Raw genomic sequence first — 16,829 nt, forward strand, 5'->3', positions numbered from 1 at the left:
GCACTTTGCGTGTGCGCAAGTCCACGTCCCCAACAGGAATGGCCACCAACAGTGGTTCTAAAACACCTCATGCTCATAGCTGTCTAGTCCCTGAGTTAAGTGCCCAACAATGAGTGGTACACATCCATGGTTGGCTCCCATGGTCAAGACAAGAGTTGGCAGTCCTGGTTGTGATCAAGTTGGCCGCGTCAGGCACGTGGGAAAGTAGCACATTCTAGGCGATAAGGCCTCTCTGGGCTGGTGGGACCAACAGTACCCCTACTCCACTCCATTTCTGGCCCCTGACTCTTTCTGTGGTGTAGTCATTGCCGCCCACTGCTGACCCTAGTCGGCGAGAGACCTGTGATGGCCTGCTGCCACCAAATGTTCAATCACTAATCAACTCTGCAAGAGCCATACAGGAAGCTGCTGGTCCGGAAACCAGGCTACCTGGGCCTGGAAGGAAATGGCAGTGAGTGGGTGATGAGCCCACCAGTCAGCGTTAAGGTCTTGAGAGGTGGACCCCCCAACCCCCCAACATTCTCAATTCGCCACAATTTATGGCAGTTCTGGGCTTGGAGGTTATCTAACTACAGAGAAAACAGGCGCTGTGAGTGGTGAGGGGGCAGTCGGTGGCCTGAAGGGCACCTCATTTGGTTACGTCAGAAGGGAAGGCCCTCCTTACATGCACACTGCCCTCCCTGCGCCCTCGCCGGCCCTCAGAGAGGCCCACCTTCCTCCCAGCCCTCGGCGACACCGGCGAGTTCGTAGTGCTTTTTCCGAAGCTCTCCCAGTTTTTGACGCTCCTTCTGCAGTTCATTCTCCAGCTCCAGCACCCGGACCTGTGGGAAGAGCGGAATGTGCTTTTGAGCGGCGACCGGACAGTGGTCTCGCTTTGACCCAATCCTCCTCCTCCGTGTCCTTGGTCTCTTCTTCCTTCGGGTGATTCACCCTGTTTCCAGAGCGTACCCGGTTCTCAGTTTCAGCCTCGGGTCTGCTGATTTCCCCATCCTCTCCCATCTGCCGGTCCCCACCACGGTGGTTCTTCTAGGTCCTCTCTCGGGGCTCTACTGGAGGTGATGCCTCACAGCCCCAATGCCTGATGGGAGCAGGGCTCATATCATGCTCCTGCAAAATCTCTATCTGAAAGCAACTCCAACATCGAGCCCATCCGTGAGGCATGTTCCAATCCAATCACCCTTCTGCTTCAATTCCACTTTCCTGGAAATCCAGGCAAGACCCAGCTAGGATGGCTCTGGTATCTCTGAGGGGCCAGTCCAACTGAGGGTTATCATTATACAGGAAAAAGCACAATCTTCCCAAGGAAAAGGCTGGTTCCTGGCTATCCTTACTCCTCATTAATTCTGGTTATTTTATTAATTTATGTATTAATTAAAGAAATGTTTGCTGAGCTGAGTACCTGTGGTGCACAAACAAGGTCCTTGCTTACCTTGCGGGGAGGGGGAAGACACAATCTCATGAACGAGAACAGATCAGACCCGTAATGAAAATGACATGGGGTCATGTGCTAAGGGCTAAGGTGCCCAGCAAAGGCTACTCAGGCAGGAAGGAGCCCTGTGTGGCTGACACTCGATAGAGGGAGAGAGCCCTGGGAGAAGGGTGGAGAAACAGGCTGTGACCATGTCACCCAGGGCCTGGGCTGGGGTCAGGATCCGCAGTTAAGAGGGGCTGGATGAGACCAGTAAGCAAGACAGCATAGCAAGAGTGGGGACTCAAGCCTGACCTCAGTTCTTCCAGCATTTGGCCATGGGACTTCTTCTAAGAGATGCTAAGAGACACATACAGAGCCTTTAGTAGTCTCAACCTGGACTTTACCCCAAGACTGGGACCCATAATTCTAGAACAAGGATGTCAGGGTTTTTTCAGGATCTCACGGATTCCTATTCCTTTGGATGCCATAACTTTACTGACCAATCGGGGGTAATGGCATTGCCTTCTGATGGGTTCTCGGCAAATCAATATTTCTTTTTTAAACCAAAGGTCATACACAATAATTCACAGCAGAAGTTTAAAAAAAATACCAAAAAACAAAAAAAGCAGCAACAGACAGAGAACTAGTGGCTGCCAGAGGGGAAGTGGGTAGAGGGATGAATGCAACAGGCTTCCAGTTATGAGATAATAGTCATAGGCATAGGGAATATGGTCAATAATACTGTCATAAAAATAATATTGTCATGATGTTGCATGGTGACAGATGGGGACACACATGGAATTGTGGAATCACGACATGCATGCCTGAAATGAATGTACCATTATGTCAACTACACTTCAATTAAAAAACTGTTGCTCATAAGACATTAAATGCTAGCTGATGTCGGCTAGGAAGCCCCCGATGGTAACGCTGAGAGGGGCGTTAGTGAGCAAGAGCTAAGATTCTGATCTTAACCCGTCATCTGTCTTCGCCTCCACTGGCCCTTCCGGCATCATTTGCATTCAGTCCTGGGCTACTGTCCGTCTGTGTTTGTTTCCTCCCCAAGACTCACCCCTTCTGGCTTCTCTCCATAGGGATAAGATCTGGGGTTGAGGTCACCAGCAACAGACCAGTGTATTCAGAAGCGGGGACCGTACCTGGGAATCCATCTCCTGGCGTTTGATCTGGGTCAGTGTCATGCTCGAGAAGTCCATATTGTCTGCAAGGATGGAGGGAAGGTCTTGTCAGATAATGCCCATGGCTGACTCTCGCCTGAGAGGCGGCTGATGCCAGCGCTCTGCTGAAATCTTGGTTTGCTAGTTTCTACCACACGCTTGAAAGTTGCTGATGGATGGACAGAGCAGAAGTGCCGTGAAAAGACAGGAGGCTCAGAAACCCCCCTGCAGGACAGGCTGGCCTGGAGAATCGTGACTAAATCCAGAGATATCACTCAATGGAAAATCTACCTTAAGGCCTGTTGCCATGGTGACACAAATAGCATGCGTATGTGGTGTCCCCCCTTGCGGGAATGTCAGTATGCATGTAGAACAATGGACAATACAGAGTTTGGGAACAGAATCGTGGGGCAGTGGGATCATGAAAGAGAACATAAAGAACAGCTGAAAACTGTAAGAAAAGCATTGCTTCTGGAAGACTACCTGTCTCCTGGATCTGGGATTTGCCGGAAATAGTGGAGGCCACCACAGTGGCGGTGGCCTGGTTCACTCCCCGAGAAGCCTGCTGCAGCTGGGCCAGGTTCGGGCTGTCCTTATCAGCTTTCACCTGCCAGGACCAAGTGCATTGGGGTTTGTACAACATACGGGGGCGAGGACGGAGTCCAACAGTCGGTCCGATAGTTCTTGACAAACATGGTACCCGCTGTGGTCACCAATCCACTTCTTAAAAATCGCTGCCTCTGGAGTCAGCTCCCCGGCATATTTGGTGGCCTCAGTCTCCAGCTTTCCCAGTTATTCTGATAAACTGTTCCAGTGTGGAAACTAACTTGGGGTGATGGTAAATAAGGACACTAAGACCGCTCCCTGGGGCACTATAAACCTCACAGACAGACGCTGGTAACAGGCTTTGTATCACGATGAGCAGGGGCAATGGTTCAAATGCGGAGACATTTAAGGACAGGCAGACATCGGTGGAGGAACCTCGGAGCCAAGCCCGGTTACCAGCTCGGCGCTGACATATCCCTCATTTGCATGCTCCCTGAACGCCGCGACTGTTAATCAGGGGTCGGCATGGCTGGGACCCTCAAAGGCCACTAGTAACAAAAGTGATGAAAGCCAAGAGGAGCCCACCTGGCAAGCTGGGCAGAGGGGCTCCTTGCTGACAGATGAAAGGCTCTCAGAGGAAAGTAGTTTGGGACCCTTGAGAGGCAGAATTTTAACGTGGGACCCAACCACGTGGACCCTGGATAAATCTTCTGTCTGTGGGGCAGGCTCCAGGTCCGAGTACCGCTAACCTCCCTGCCCGTCCAGGGCCCGGGGGAGTCGTGCGTGGCCCCTACCTTAGATGCAGCCACGAGCTGGGCTGTGCTAGCAGCAATTTCATGGGAACACACCATTAGTTCCTCAAATTTCCCTCTGCCTTGTACCACCAGATCGGCTGCGTCCCTGGTAGTCAGGAAGGGACAAGAGACATGTCACTGACGGCTGCAATTCCTTATGATCCCACCTTTAGCCCTCGCCTATTACCCTGGCTTTTCCAGAGAGCACAGCCTTCCCGCCCCACCCCTGTGCTGCCAAGGAGATCTAGGTTTCCTTTTAAAATTCTAGTCCTGTCGGGGCGCCTGGGGGGCTCAGTCGGTTGAGCGTCTGACTTCGGCTCAAGTCCTGATCTCAACAACTCATGAGTTCAAGCCCCACATCAGGCTCTGTGCTGACAGCTCAGAGCCTGGAGCTTGCTTTGGATTCTATGTCTCCCTCACTCTCTGCTCCTCCCCCTCCCACACTCTGCCTTTCTCTCTCTCTCTCAAAAATAAACATTAAAAAAAAAGTTTTAGTCCTGTTGACTTCCCTATCAAAAGTTCATTTCTAAGGGGTACTTTTGCTCACTATTCTTTGTGATGGGTCAGTGGAATGGGGGTGGGGGTGAGGGGCCTTGGGAGTGACAGACACTTACACCATGACAGTGGCTCCCCAGCCCACAGCTTTGGACGCTGAAATGAGTCCTTCTGTCCATCGGGAATTCTTAGCATAAAACTCTTTAGGCGATGCTGTTCCCTAAGGAAGTGAAAAATAATGATGGCTATCTTTTATTGACTGCCTACTGTGTGCGGGTTGCTTATATCTATATATCTTTATCTATATAGAAACACCCTATATGAAGACCTCATAGTAACCACAAGAGGTAAGCATTATCATCCCATTTTACAGATGACAAAACTAAGATTGAGAAAGACAACAATACTTTTCAAGTTCATGCAGGAAATATGGAAGTAAATCCCAGGCTTTTTGGATTCTAAAGCCCATAGCACTTCTATTAGAAAACAACATCTTTACAGCACAGAGCCCGACGTGGGGCTCGAACCCATGAACCGTGAGATCATGACCTGAGCCAAAGTTGTACACTTAACCAACTGAGCTACCCAGGCGCCCCTCCCCTCTCTATTTTGGGTGGGGGAGAAACCATGCCCTCCCGGACTGGTAAAAAGCACCTCCATCAAAGCAGATATGGCTTCAGTCTTTAAAGGACAGTTTTCAGGGGATGCCTGGGTGGTGCAGTCAGTAAGGCACCTAACTCTTGGTTTCAGCTCAGGTTCGTGGGATCGAGTCCAGCACTGGGCTCTGTGCTGATGGTGTGGAGCCTGCCTGGGATTCTCTCTCTGCCCCTGCCACTCCCCTCTCAAAATAAATAAACATTTAAAAAAATAAAGGGTAGTTTCTGGGCTCAGGAATCCCTCCCTGGACCTCTGACTCCTGAGCTGCCCTGCATGCAGGGTGTGAGAAGGAAACACGACAATAGGAATGCCAGCAGGGGACTGAGAAAGCAAGTGATGCCGTCGACCAGAGGCTTGGGCAGAGTCTGTCCTCGAGGAGTGGATTCCGCCGTCAGAAACGGACACGGCCACACCCACCAGGAAAGGTCAGTGCCAGGCTGGCTCTTCTGATTTGCCCAGTTTTCAAAAGCCCTCCCTTTCGCCTTCAAGGGCCCAGATTTGCAAGGCGCACGGGGTTTCCAGAGCAGGATGTGGGGATGGCGCCTGGGTTAATGAGCCTGCTGCTGGAGGCTGGGGCTGACCGCTTGGCAGCGCCCCAGCTTCTTCCTGTAGCACCTGTGCCACCTGTGGCACCAGGGGAGAGGTGACCACGCCCTGAGATGGACACATGGGACAAGATGGCAGCAGCTGGGGATTAGACTGAAATGTGGATGAACGCATGGAGTGGACGGAGCCTCTCAGTGAACCGGGAGTCTGTGAATGATGTCTGGCCCCCCATCCAGGGGCCTGCAGCCACGCTTACCCGGCCGCTCTCTACTATCTCTCTCTGGAGGTCCTTAGAGGCCACAATCAAGACCTGGATAGCTTGCATTAGGCTCGTGCAGGAGCCCAGGATCCTAGGAAAAGAAAGAAAAGGTCAGGGCAGAGACACAGAACAGAGACCAAGAGCAACGAAGCAGACGGTTTTCTCCTTCGTGCGTAAACACAGGCAAACTTGGGATGGGAATAGGAGGGGGAGGGGGAGGTGCGTGTGCAGCGAAGCCTTGGAGGAAGGGCATGCGAGTGAGGAGAGCTGACCGTGGACAGTTTATATGATCATTCTCAGGGTTTCTTTTCCCCTAAAATGCAACAGCAATATTATCAAGTGTACCACTCTCAACAATTACACAGACTCAGCTGCTGCCTGTGGCTGCTAATGTTCTATCCTAATTAATACAAGCCAGCACGGGAGGGACTGGTCCTGATCACCGAGGCGCCACCATGCTGTGCGGACTGACCTTTCGTTCACCTCCAATTTGACTCCTGTGTCCCCAGCTCGGGATTTGCTGAGCATCTCCTGTTAAAAACAAGCAGCATATGTCAATGCATCCTGGGCACCAGGAACTCACTGGCATCCTGCACCACCTTGTGTCCAACATCCCCTGGTGGCTGAGAAACCCAAATCCAGAAACGCCCATCCACGTTCTGATGAGTTGGGAAAAGAGCCTAGACCTCTGATCTAGTCAGTGAGAAGCAGCTCGGGCGGGCTGGCCCTACTGACCATGAGGGTCCGTCTTGGCTTCCCAGCACCCAGGCTCACATGCACAGAACTCTGAGAGATAATCACACCCTGCCAGTGGGGGGAGCTGCTAGGGGCAGGGGCTCAAACCAAGGTGGGCAGCCTGAGCCTCCCACCAAAGGAGCAATGTGCGACCTTTGCGACGGTGCCCACTCAGCTTTTCCCTGAGACACTCGTTACTGCTGATTCATGCCGGGCATGAAGATAAATGTGCATCATCTCATTTAACTGTTACAGCGCCCCTCTGAGGCAAGAACTAGTATGATTGCCATGATCTAGAAACGGAATCCGAGAGAGGTTAATGGAATAATCTATCACAAGTCCCACGATGAACAAGTGGTCCATCTGGGACTGTAACGCAGGATGGCCTCACACCAAAGGATGTGAAGACTTTCTCGTTTTCTATCCCTTGGGGGTCCTGGGGAGTTTGGGCTTGGGTTGGTTTTACAGGGGCCGTCTGTGGCCTCACTTGATCTTAGCCAAAAGGCCGAGAAGCGATCGTCTGTGGCCTCAATGAACAGTTGAGATACGTCCAATGGGCAATGGCACCCAACGGGCGCTGCAAGAACCTCGCTCTGGGAAATGTGGCAGATGCTTCCATACCTCTATTCTGGCCGTAGCGGTTTCAATGGCAGCTGAAGTGGCAGCCATCTCCTTGTCCACCAGGTCCCCCAGCTCCTCCTGTTTGATGTCCAGGCCTCTGGGCAGGAGCTCCTGTGAACAGGGGCACAGAGGCTGAAATGACCCTTTGACTCCCTCTCTACTCCTCCCCGGCAGACTGTAGTCCTCACACGGGAGCAGAAGGGAGGAGAGGAAGGTCCCACCACGCAATACACTTCTAGAACCCATAGAGGGGCATCCTGCCCAGGCCTTGTCTAGGATTCGCTACCATGAAACCTCATGCTCCATACCCCCCCTTCACTGAAAATCCCCCTCCTTCTAGAAAGCCACCCTACCTAATCTCACAAGGCCATTCAGTTGCGGCTGCTTGGACTCTGGCCCCACAGTTGCACAGTGTTGATTGTATTTGGCTTGGGAGGTATATCAAGAACCCCTTCAGTTGTGGGAGATGGCTTCCAACCAGACACTCTGCCTCTTATTTAACTCTGCGTCCACAGCAATCACATGAGGCAGTTACTATTCCTGTTCTACGGATGGGACGCCAAGGCTCAGAGAGGTCAAATGTCTTGACCACAGTCACACTGTTAATGAATGGCAGAGCAGGGATTTGAATTTGAGTCTGATGGGAAAGTCTGTGAATCCTGAAAATGTTATGTGTTATACCTCCAAGAGTATAAAACAGGTATGAATGGTTTAAAGAATAAGAAATGGGGTGCCTGGGTGGCTCAGTTGGTTAAGCATCCCACTTTGGCTCAGGTCATGATCCTGCGGTTCGTGGGTTTGAGCCCTGCTTCAGGTTCTGTGTCTACCTCTCTCTCTGCCCCTCCCCTCCCACTCTGTCTCTCTCATAATAAATAAATAAACATTAAAAAAAAAGGAATAAGAATAATGACCCATGTATCTATCACCTGGTCTGAGAAACATTATCAACACCTCTGAAATTTCCTTTGTATCCTGCCCTAATCCCATGTCCCACCATCCCTACTCCCTACCTTCAGATAAACACAGAATTCAGGAGAATGCTTATCATGTCTTTTTTTTTTAAAGCTCCATAAGAATGAATCCTTAAACAGTATAATGGTAAGTATGCATATATCGGTCTTTATATAAAAGGAATCCGACTGTATGTATTTTCTTATGATTTGCTTATTTGCTTGGCATTCTATGTGTGAGATTTATCCTATAATGTAGTAATTCTTTCTTTTTTTAAATTTATTTATTTTGAGGGGGAGAGAGAGAGAGAGAGAGAGAGAGAGACAGAGTGAGTGGGGGAGGGGCAGAGAGGGGAGAGAGAATCCTAAGCAGGCTCCATGCTGTCAGCACAGAGCCTGATGTGGAGCTCAAACTCATGAAACTGTGAGATCATGACCTGAGCTAAAACCAAGAGTCAGAGGCTTAGCTGACTGTGCTACCCAGGTGCCCCCATAATGTAGTAATTCTATCCTTAGGCAAATGTGCTAGAGAAATTCTTACATCGGGAGATACATACACAAGTGACCATATGACACATTCATGACAGCCTCAAACTAGAAAGAATCCAAATGTTCATCAACAATAGATATCTAGCTATGTAACAGATAAATAAATATAAGCATATATATAATAGATATAACTTGAGCTAAAGTCACATGATGGAATACTACAGAGCAGTGAAAATGAACTTATCTGCACAGATGACCCTCACACACAGAATGCTGGAAAAAACAAGGTGTAGAAGAAAAGTCTGTAACGCATAGAATTAAAAATGCTATTTGGGGGAGAAAAGGACATAGTCTTTCTATTGTCTTCATCTGGAACCCTGATTAACCATTCTACATATAATTTCTGTACTCTAGTTTATAAAATCTGTGCCATATTCTGCATAATTCCTTCAGTTCTATCATCCATCCCACTAATTCTTTCTCCAGCTTTGTTTAACCTGCTGAATCTGTATACTCAGTTCTGACTTTCAATGATTCTATTTTTCATTTCTACAAGTCCCATGGTTGTTTTTCAAATATATCTGGTGACTTTTGAAAATACTTTATTCCTTTGTCATGCTTTTAATGCCTTCTAAAAAGTTCTTGGGGTCACCTGGGTGGCTCAGTTGGTTACTGACTTAGGTCATGATCTCACGCTGTCAGCGCTAAGACTGCTTGGGATTCTCTCTCTCTACTTCTCTCTATGCCCCTCCCCTGCTCATGCTGTCTCTTAAATAAATAAACTAAAAAAAAAAGGTCTGGAACACGTCAAACACTCATGGTGAACTGATGTGCCTTGGGACTTTGTGAAAGTCCTTTGGGATTTAGGTTCAAAGTATATTCTTTCAGAGACCATTTGGATCTGTTTCTGCCAGATACTTGGGCTCCTGAAAACCTATGTTACATTTAATTTTATTTTTTTAATTAAAAATTTTCTTAATGTTTTTATGTGTATTTATTTATTTATTTACAGTTTTTTATTCTTGAGACAGAGACAGAGCACGAGTGGGGGAGGGGCAGAAAGAGGAAGACACAGAATCTGAAATAGGCTCCAGGCTCTGAACTGTCAGCACAGAGCCCGACGCGGGGCTCGAACCCACAAACTGTGAGATCATGACCTGAGCCCAAGTTGACACTTAACCAATTGAGCCACACACAGGCGCCCCTTTAAATTTATTTTTGAGAGACTCTGTGAGTGGGGGAGGGGCAGAGAGGGAGGCACAGTAGCCAAAGCAGGCTCCAGGCTCCAAGCTGTCAATGACGAGCTCAAAGAGGGGCTCAAACTCACAAACTGTAAGATCATGACCTGAACTGAAGTTGGAGGCTTAACTGAATGAACCACCCAGGCGTCCCACATTTAATTTTCTGTTTGGGTTTTTTTCAGGCCACACAGGCAGTATATTTGGACCCTGAAACCATGGAAAGGTGGCTTGTGGTTAGAAATTCCCTAGGCAGCCATGTTTCCTTCTCCCCCTACGATGGAGGTTGAGACAAGATCTCTCCAGCAGAGTAGGCTTTTCTCCCATTTACTTGGGGCATGACCTTTAGGAGTTCCATTCTGGGAAGGAAGTCTCTGCATTCCAAGGTTTTATCCTACTCAGGCTTAGGTTTTCTTTTATACTCTTCTCTGTAAGTGTGGCCCATTAAAATCCAAGCTCTAGGTCAAGAGATGGATAAACACTGGTTCTTGCATCCTTTTGGTTTCTGAATCTGAGAATTTCCTTAGTTTTCAGCAAGTTCGGATTCAATTCACACCCCCCTCCCTACCCCCCAAATTGTATTTAGCTTTTTCCACATCCTGTGCTGGGAAGAGCGTCTCAACATTTGGTCAGTCTTACTGACTAGGATCTTGCTCTCACACTTCACTTTGCTTTCAAAATTAACTTGATTCTTATTCCCTCACCTCATGGTGTCCTACACGCTTTACACATGCATGCTGACACTGGGTCCTGCACAGCACCGGCAGCAAAAGGCAGCCTGTGGTAATGCTGCCTGGGTGCCATCAGGAACTTAATAACACTAACATACCACTAGGGTCGTGTCATTCTATTGAATGGTTAGCAATTCACCGTTATCCAGGCTTCCTTCATCCAGACACTCATGGATCCCTACCTCGTCGCCCACTTCTCACCAGTGTGAACCTTCCTCCGCATCCGATCTTTGTAACTGCTTTGCTCTCCCTATGTGCATATTCAGTTAATTAAACATTCACTGGGTGTAAACCACCTGCCGGATATCATGGTAGGGACCAAGGAGACAATGTAAAAAAGACATGGGCTCTGCCTTTGAGGACTCATGGGGGAAGGAGACAGGCAGGCAGGAAGCCTGAAGCGCCAGCCACCAACACCGTAAGGTGAAGGTGGTAAAGGGTGAGAGGGACCCAGAAAGGTGAATAAGGGCCAGACTGTGATGGTCCTTGCATGTCACATTACATAATTTGACTTTTGTTACCAAACAAGGAATCATAAGCAGCTCTTTGTTTTTGGAAGAGATCAGAGGAAAAAGAGACCAGAGGCAAAAAAACGAATCAGAAGGCTGTTTTAAGAGTTTAGAGGAGGGATGACGAAAATCTGAACTCTGGCCCTGATCTCTTCCCTCCCTGGACTTGTTATTATAACACATTTTTGGAATTAAGTAAACGCTGCCTTGTACTGAACTCTTAAAACAGAATTGATTAGCACTCTTGTCCCACTGTATTGAATGGGATGATTTCCTTATTTTTCTTTCCCAGAGAGATGATGTCTTATTTGTCCCTGTGTAACTACATCTACTGCAATTCTGACTATGCATGGCATGCTCACTGCATTTTTATTAAATCATTAAATACACTACTATTTCCACGTTAGGTGTTATCTGCCCAACCAGATATAAATCCTTGAAAACAGAGACACCATGCTTATTCTTCTGATATTGCTTAGTATGATGATGAACACACTGTAGGTTCTCAATTCACAGCAACTGAATGAAATATAACTGGAAAGTCTGAAATATGACTGGGAGTCAGACTTTTCAGCATCGACTCTCACTTTTAAAAAATTTCTTTTTTTAATGTTCATTTATTTTGGAGAGACAGATCGCAAGCAGGGAACGAGCAGAGAGAGAGGGAAACACAGAATCCGAAGCAGGCTCCAGGCTCTGAGCTGTTTGCACACAGCCTGATGCAGGGCTTGAACCCATGAACTGTCAGATCATGACCTGAGCCAAAGTCAGATGCTTAACTGACTGAGCCACCCAGGTGCCCAGTAAAATCAGGTTCTAGCTGAGTCAAGTGGAAACTGCAGAAAGAACTGGCTTCACACATCACTTATCCTTGGCCAATATCTGGCACTCACCCAGGAACTGCTGTCACCTCTCCCAGTGGCAACACCGGTCCTACCTCGCCAATGGCAGAGATCTTGCTGAGGCAGCTCTTCATGGCTGTGCTGTCATTCTCAAGCGTTCCGTCTTCCCCCAGGAAAGCCAGATAGGTGAGGGTTTCCTTGCCAAACTGCTTGCAGGCCTCGGTTAGTGCTGAAGACGCAAGACAACCAAGACTTTTGAGGGTCCCTGGTCCCCCTGCTCACAAGAGCGACCCCCCAGCCCGGGTACTCACAGTCAGCAGGCTCCGGCGGGGCTCGAAGGCAGGTGGTGCTAACATGAGCCATGGTGTCGCTGGTCAGGTGCGCCAGGAGGGTTACTGAGCGGAGAAGCTCACTGATCTCTGCCAGGAGTGGAAAGGAGGCTTCTAAGTGCTGTTCACGAGCTATTACCTCCCTACCTTCTCCCTGCTCGACAAGGTATACGCACCCCTTTCCTGGAGCATAGGGACCAGATGCTATTTCCACATGCAAGCGTATCTGAATGATGCCAAGCCATCACTAGCAACAGACCCTATCCTCCGCCTTTCTTACCTTCTGGGCAGGCCAGATACTGGCTCCAGCTTTGTTCCAGTTGCTCAATGCAGCTGGAAACAGACTTGACCTTGGAAAGAAGGTGATCTGTGAGAGAGGAGATGGGGCAGAGTCAGAGCCACTGTTGTCGGACTTGCTTTCTCCCTGTTAGGTCAAGCAGCCCGATGGATGAGCCTCCCTAGCGAGTGGCCTCAGCCCTTCAGGAGCTGCCCTAAGGAGGCGAGGGAGTTGGGGAGGGTGGGGAAAAGATGGCTGATTCCGCAGGTACATGACTCTCTTAATGTAGCGTCAAAAGCTGTGCTTCTTTTTCATGTTTTTTTTTTTTAATTTATTTTTGAGAGACAGAGACAATGTGAGCAGGGGAGGGTCAGAGAGAGAGGGAGATACAGACTCTGAAGCAGGCTCCAGGCTCTGAGTTAGTTGTCAGCACAGAGCCCGATGCGGGGCTCAAACTCACGAACCAGGAGATCGTGACCTGAGCTGAAGCCGGACGTTTAACCGACTGAGCCAACCAGGCACCCCTCAAAAGCTGTGCTTCTGAGCTCATCTGGTGCCTGAGCCAAGAACCAGAGCAAGCACATCAGCAGCGGAGAGTCAGCCTCTCACTGCTCATTACTGCCACTGAATCAAATCCAGGCCTTCCTGTTAAGTCTTTCAAGGCCCTTAGACTCTCATTACACTTGAGCCCAGACCCTTGGCTCTATGAGGCAAATCTAGGCTCATGCTCTGCATGCAACATTGCCATCCCCACTCGGTGCTTCCGTGCACTGGTCCACAGAGCCCGTGCCTCACAGGAGGTAATATGTGGGCACTCAGGTCACACTGCACAGGTGTGGCCCCTGCCCCACCACCACTGGCTGTGATCTCAGGCCGTCTGTGCCAGCTTCCTCATCTGAAAACAGAGTAACAGTACCACCTCACGGTGTCATTGTGAGGATTGGTTGGGCCAAGGTGTGTAAAGCGCTTAGAACGGCAGCTGGCACGTGGTGAGCGATCATAATGTTGGCTGTTCGTACGGTTATCACCCCCACATTTTTTCCCCTCCACTGGATCATGTCTGTCTGCTTCCATCACAGCCCCAGCTCCTGAAGTCTCTTCTCAGAACCCGCCCACAGCTGCCCCATTTCCCAGCATCCCTCCTGGCAAATAGGGTACTCTGTGCTCCTTCATTTGGGACTGCCATGTTTCCTCAAGAGAGAGAGTGGGACAGCGGGTACAAAGCGGGCTCTGTGCTGATAGCAGAGAGCCCAACGTACGGCTCGAACTCACGATCCGTGAGATTGTGACCTGAGCTGAAGTCAGACACTTAGCTGACTGAGTCACCAGGCCCCCCTGCCCCTCCTGTCATCCAGTGAGCTTCTCCGGCTCCAACTGCTGCCCCATCAGCATGCCCTTAGGACTCTGGAACGTGCAGAGCGGGCCCCGTTCACAGCCTGCAACCGCATGGGTATTCTCACTGTTTCTGCCACACTTCATGGCGCTCCCCATGTTGGCTTGAAGCTCAAAGGCAATCATTGTTTCATTCAGACCCCTTTTTTCTGTTCAGAGAGACCCAGGCCCATCTGCCCATCCTCCCCCGGTACTTAAGAGTCGTTATCAGGGCTCTGCTCCCAGGGAGAGTTTTGTGAGCCTGACCCACTGCACAGAGTAGTCCTTAGCACAACTGGGGGCTTTACAAAGTTACTACCACCCAGGCCATGGGTCACAGAGCTTCCTGCTGGCCTGATCTTCTGGTGAGGACCGGGCATCGCCAGGCGACTCTGACAGGCAGCAGGTTGAGGATGCCCACGCTCAGCGTCACTGGGGTTCAACGTCAACACCCGACGGCAGCAGCCGTAAGCATTCGCACGCGTAGCCCAGAGAGTGGGACGAACCTGCAGACCCGGCACAGCTGATCAGAGGGGGCTCCTCCAGCTGCCTCAGGGCCTCTTGTATCACCTGCTCTGCGGCCTTCCTGGTCTCCACCAGAAGCGTTTTGCGTTGGCCCTTGGCGAGCTGGCACATCGATTCCTAGAAATGGCCCAGGGAAATGAGAATCTGACGCAGACCCCGTCACGAGCCTTCGAGCAGCATCCCCCTTGACGCGGCTGGGATTCCTGGCATCTTAACTCAAGTTGTGGCTAACGAGGCCCGAGCCACAGAGAGCGACCCTCTCCCTTAGTCCACAGGCATGGGCAGGGGTGCAATACAGGAAGCTATGGGGATGGACCTCCTGTAACCCATTCTCCATGCCGGGGGTGGGGGGGTGGGGGGGGAGGACCATGTGAGAGCTCTTCTTGTGTGAAGATGCGGCAGCTCCCCATCTGCTCCCTCTGGGCACGCCGGCATGCAGAGATGTGCCCACAGAATGCCTTCATGATCGGCCCAGAGGCCCCAGACGGTTTTCACAGACCATCCCCAGCTCTCCGCCTCCATAGATACATCAGCGAGGCCCAGGGCCCTTGTCACCCAGTGGGTGCTGCTACTTGCCTGTGTGCTGGACAGCTCCCGCTGGGCGTGTTCCAGCTGTTCCCGAAGGGCAGACTCCTCCTCCTCCCCGCGGGCCACGGCACGCACCAAGCCACTCCGCTCCTTCTCTAGCTCCTCGAGCTGCGCCGCCCATTTGGCTTCTGACTGCAACGTCGAAGAGGGAGAATCAAACCGTCCACTTCCCAGGAGTCCAGACCCACAAGCAGGCCACACAGGACAAGCAGGTGGTACCTCTAAGCCGCCACCTTCATTCCCCCAATCACACACAGAGCCCGGATGGGACCAGCATGGCCAGCTGCCGGAAAGAACTGGCTCCTGGGTGATGGCAGTGCCAAAGCCAGAGGGGAGAAAATAAGGCAGAGAATGGAGGTGATGCTCACCTGGGCAGAAGTTTCCAGGCTACCTTGGACAATCTGGAGTTCCTGTTTGCTGGTGGCAAGTTCTTGCTTCAGGCTGTCTAGTACTTCAGTCTGTTCTTGAGTCTGAAAGAGAAGAATACAGGAGCGCCCTGATGCAGGTGCTGGTTGCAAGGAATAAACACAGGTAAAAATCCCCAAGCTATCGGGGTGTCTGCTGGCTCAGTCGGTAGAGCATGCAACTCTTAATCTCGGACTGTGAGTTGGAGCCCCATGTTGGGTGTAGAGATTACTGAAAAATAAAATCTTAAAAAAAAAATCCCCAAGCTGTCAATGGGAGACTTGTGTACTCTCTTGGAGACAAGATTGGATGCGCCCCAAAGTGGGCAGGAGGAGGTGAGAGCCTGAAGAAGAGCAACAAGTCTTCTTCTGGCTAAGTGGAATGTCAAAGGGGGGAGTTTTAGGGACATTTCCTAGCTGTCATGCTTTGGCTTACAGTAGTAATTAAAGTAGAACTAGATCTTTTTTCTTATACACAGGAAGTGCTCTTTCTTATTATTTCAATTGAAGTATAATTGATACAGAACTGGATTGTTAATTTAGCCATCTCAACACCTGATAGGTTGCTACATCTTACCATCTGGAAACAATTCCCTTTTTTAACAATTTCTTTTGTTAAGTGGTATTTTTTGAAGACCAGGTTGCAACCCATTAGAATTCACAGCTAACATTAAAAAAAAAAAAAAAGGAAATAAACCAAACAAAAAATATATATCCATGTGCATCCACAGAGGAAGGCTGAGCACTGCTCTATGAAACTTTTACTTATTACTCGGGGTCACAGAAAAATGAAAGGCATTACTCTTTTTCTTTTTGATAGAGAAATAGAATGCGAGTAGGGGAGGGGAAGAGAGAGGGAGACACAGAATCCGAAGCAGACTCTAGCCTCTGAGCTGTCAGCACAGAGCCTGACGCAGGGCTCGAACCCATGGACCGCGAGATGGTGACCTGACCTGAAGTTAGACCCTTAACCGCCACCCAGGTGCCCTGAAAAGCACTACTGTTAAGTGTAAGGCATTCAGTTTTCTCCATTTGACATGTCTCTCTCTCTCTCTCTCTCTCTCTTTTTTTTTAATGTTTTATTTATTTTTGATACAGACAGAGACAGAGCATGAGAGGGGGAGGGGCAGAGAGAGAAGGAGGCACGGAACACGAAGCAGGCTCCAGGCTCCGAGCTAGCCATCAGCACAGAGTCTGACGCGGGGCTCGAACCCACAAACGTGAGATCTGACCTGAGCCGAAGTCGGAGGCTTAACCGACTGAGCCACCCAGGCGCCCCTCTCTCTCTTTTTAAAGTTTAGTTATTTATTTTGAGAGAGAGAGTACACATGTGCATG

The 16,829-nt window shown here is 49.9% G+C and overlaps 1 protein-coding gene across 1 annotated transcript in view; it reads right to left on the reverse strand.

Moving 5' to 3' along the window:
* HIP1 (huntingtin interacting protein 1) overlaps positions 1-16,829 on the reverse strand; it is a 181,850-nt gene that overhangs the window by 40,306 nt on the left and 124,715 nt on the right. The window contains exons 17-30 of the mRNA XM_029945726.1: positions 15,457-15,558; positions 15,077-15,220; positions 14,482-14,617; positions 12,608-12,694; positions 12,310-12,417; positions 12,094-12,227; positions 7,240-7,350; positions 6,356-6,414; positions 5,881-5,974; positions 4,541-4,641; positions 3,927-4,032; positions 3,070-3,193; positions 2,569-2,630; positions 713-821 (exon numbers count right to left, since the gene is read on the reverse strand). Coding sequence (XP_029801586.1) covers positions 713-821; positions 2,569-2,630; positions 3,070-3,193; positions 3,927-4,032; positions 4,541-4,641; positions 5,881-5,974; positions 6,356-6,414; positions 7,240-7,350; positions 12,094-12,227; positions 12,310-12,417; positions 12,608-12,694; positions 14,482-14,617; positions 15,077-15,220; positions 15,457-15,558 — 1,477 coding nt within the window. The remainder of the gene's footprint in view (positions 1-712; positions 822-2,568; positions 2,631-3,069; positions 3,194-3,926; positions 4,033-4,540; positions 4,642-5,880; positions 5,975-6,355; positions 6,415-7,239; positions 7,351-12,093; positions 12,228-12,309; positions 12,418-12,607; positions 12,695-14,481; positions 14,618-15,076; positions 15,221-15,456; positions 15,559-16,829) is intronic.

This window comes from Suricata suricatta, chromosome 8, assembly GCF_006229205.1.
Source record: "Suricata suricatta isolate VVHF042 chromosome 8, meerkat_22Aug2017_6uvM2_HiC, whole genome shotgun sequence".
NCBI lineage: Eukaryota > Metazoa > Chordata > Mammalia > Carnivora > Herpestidae > Suricata > Suricata suricatta.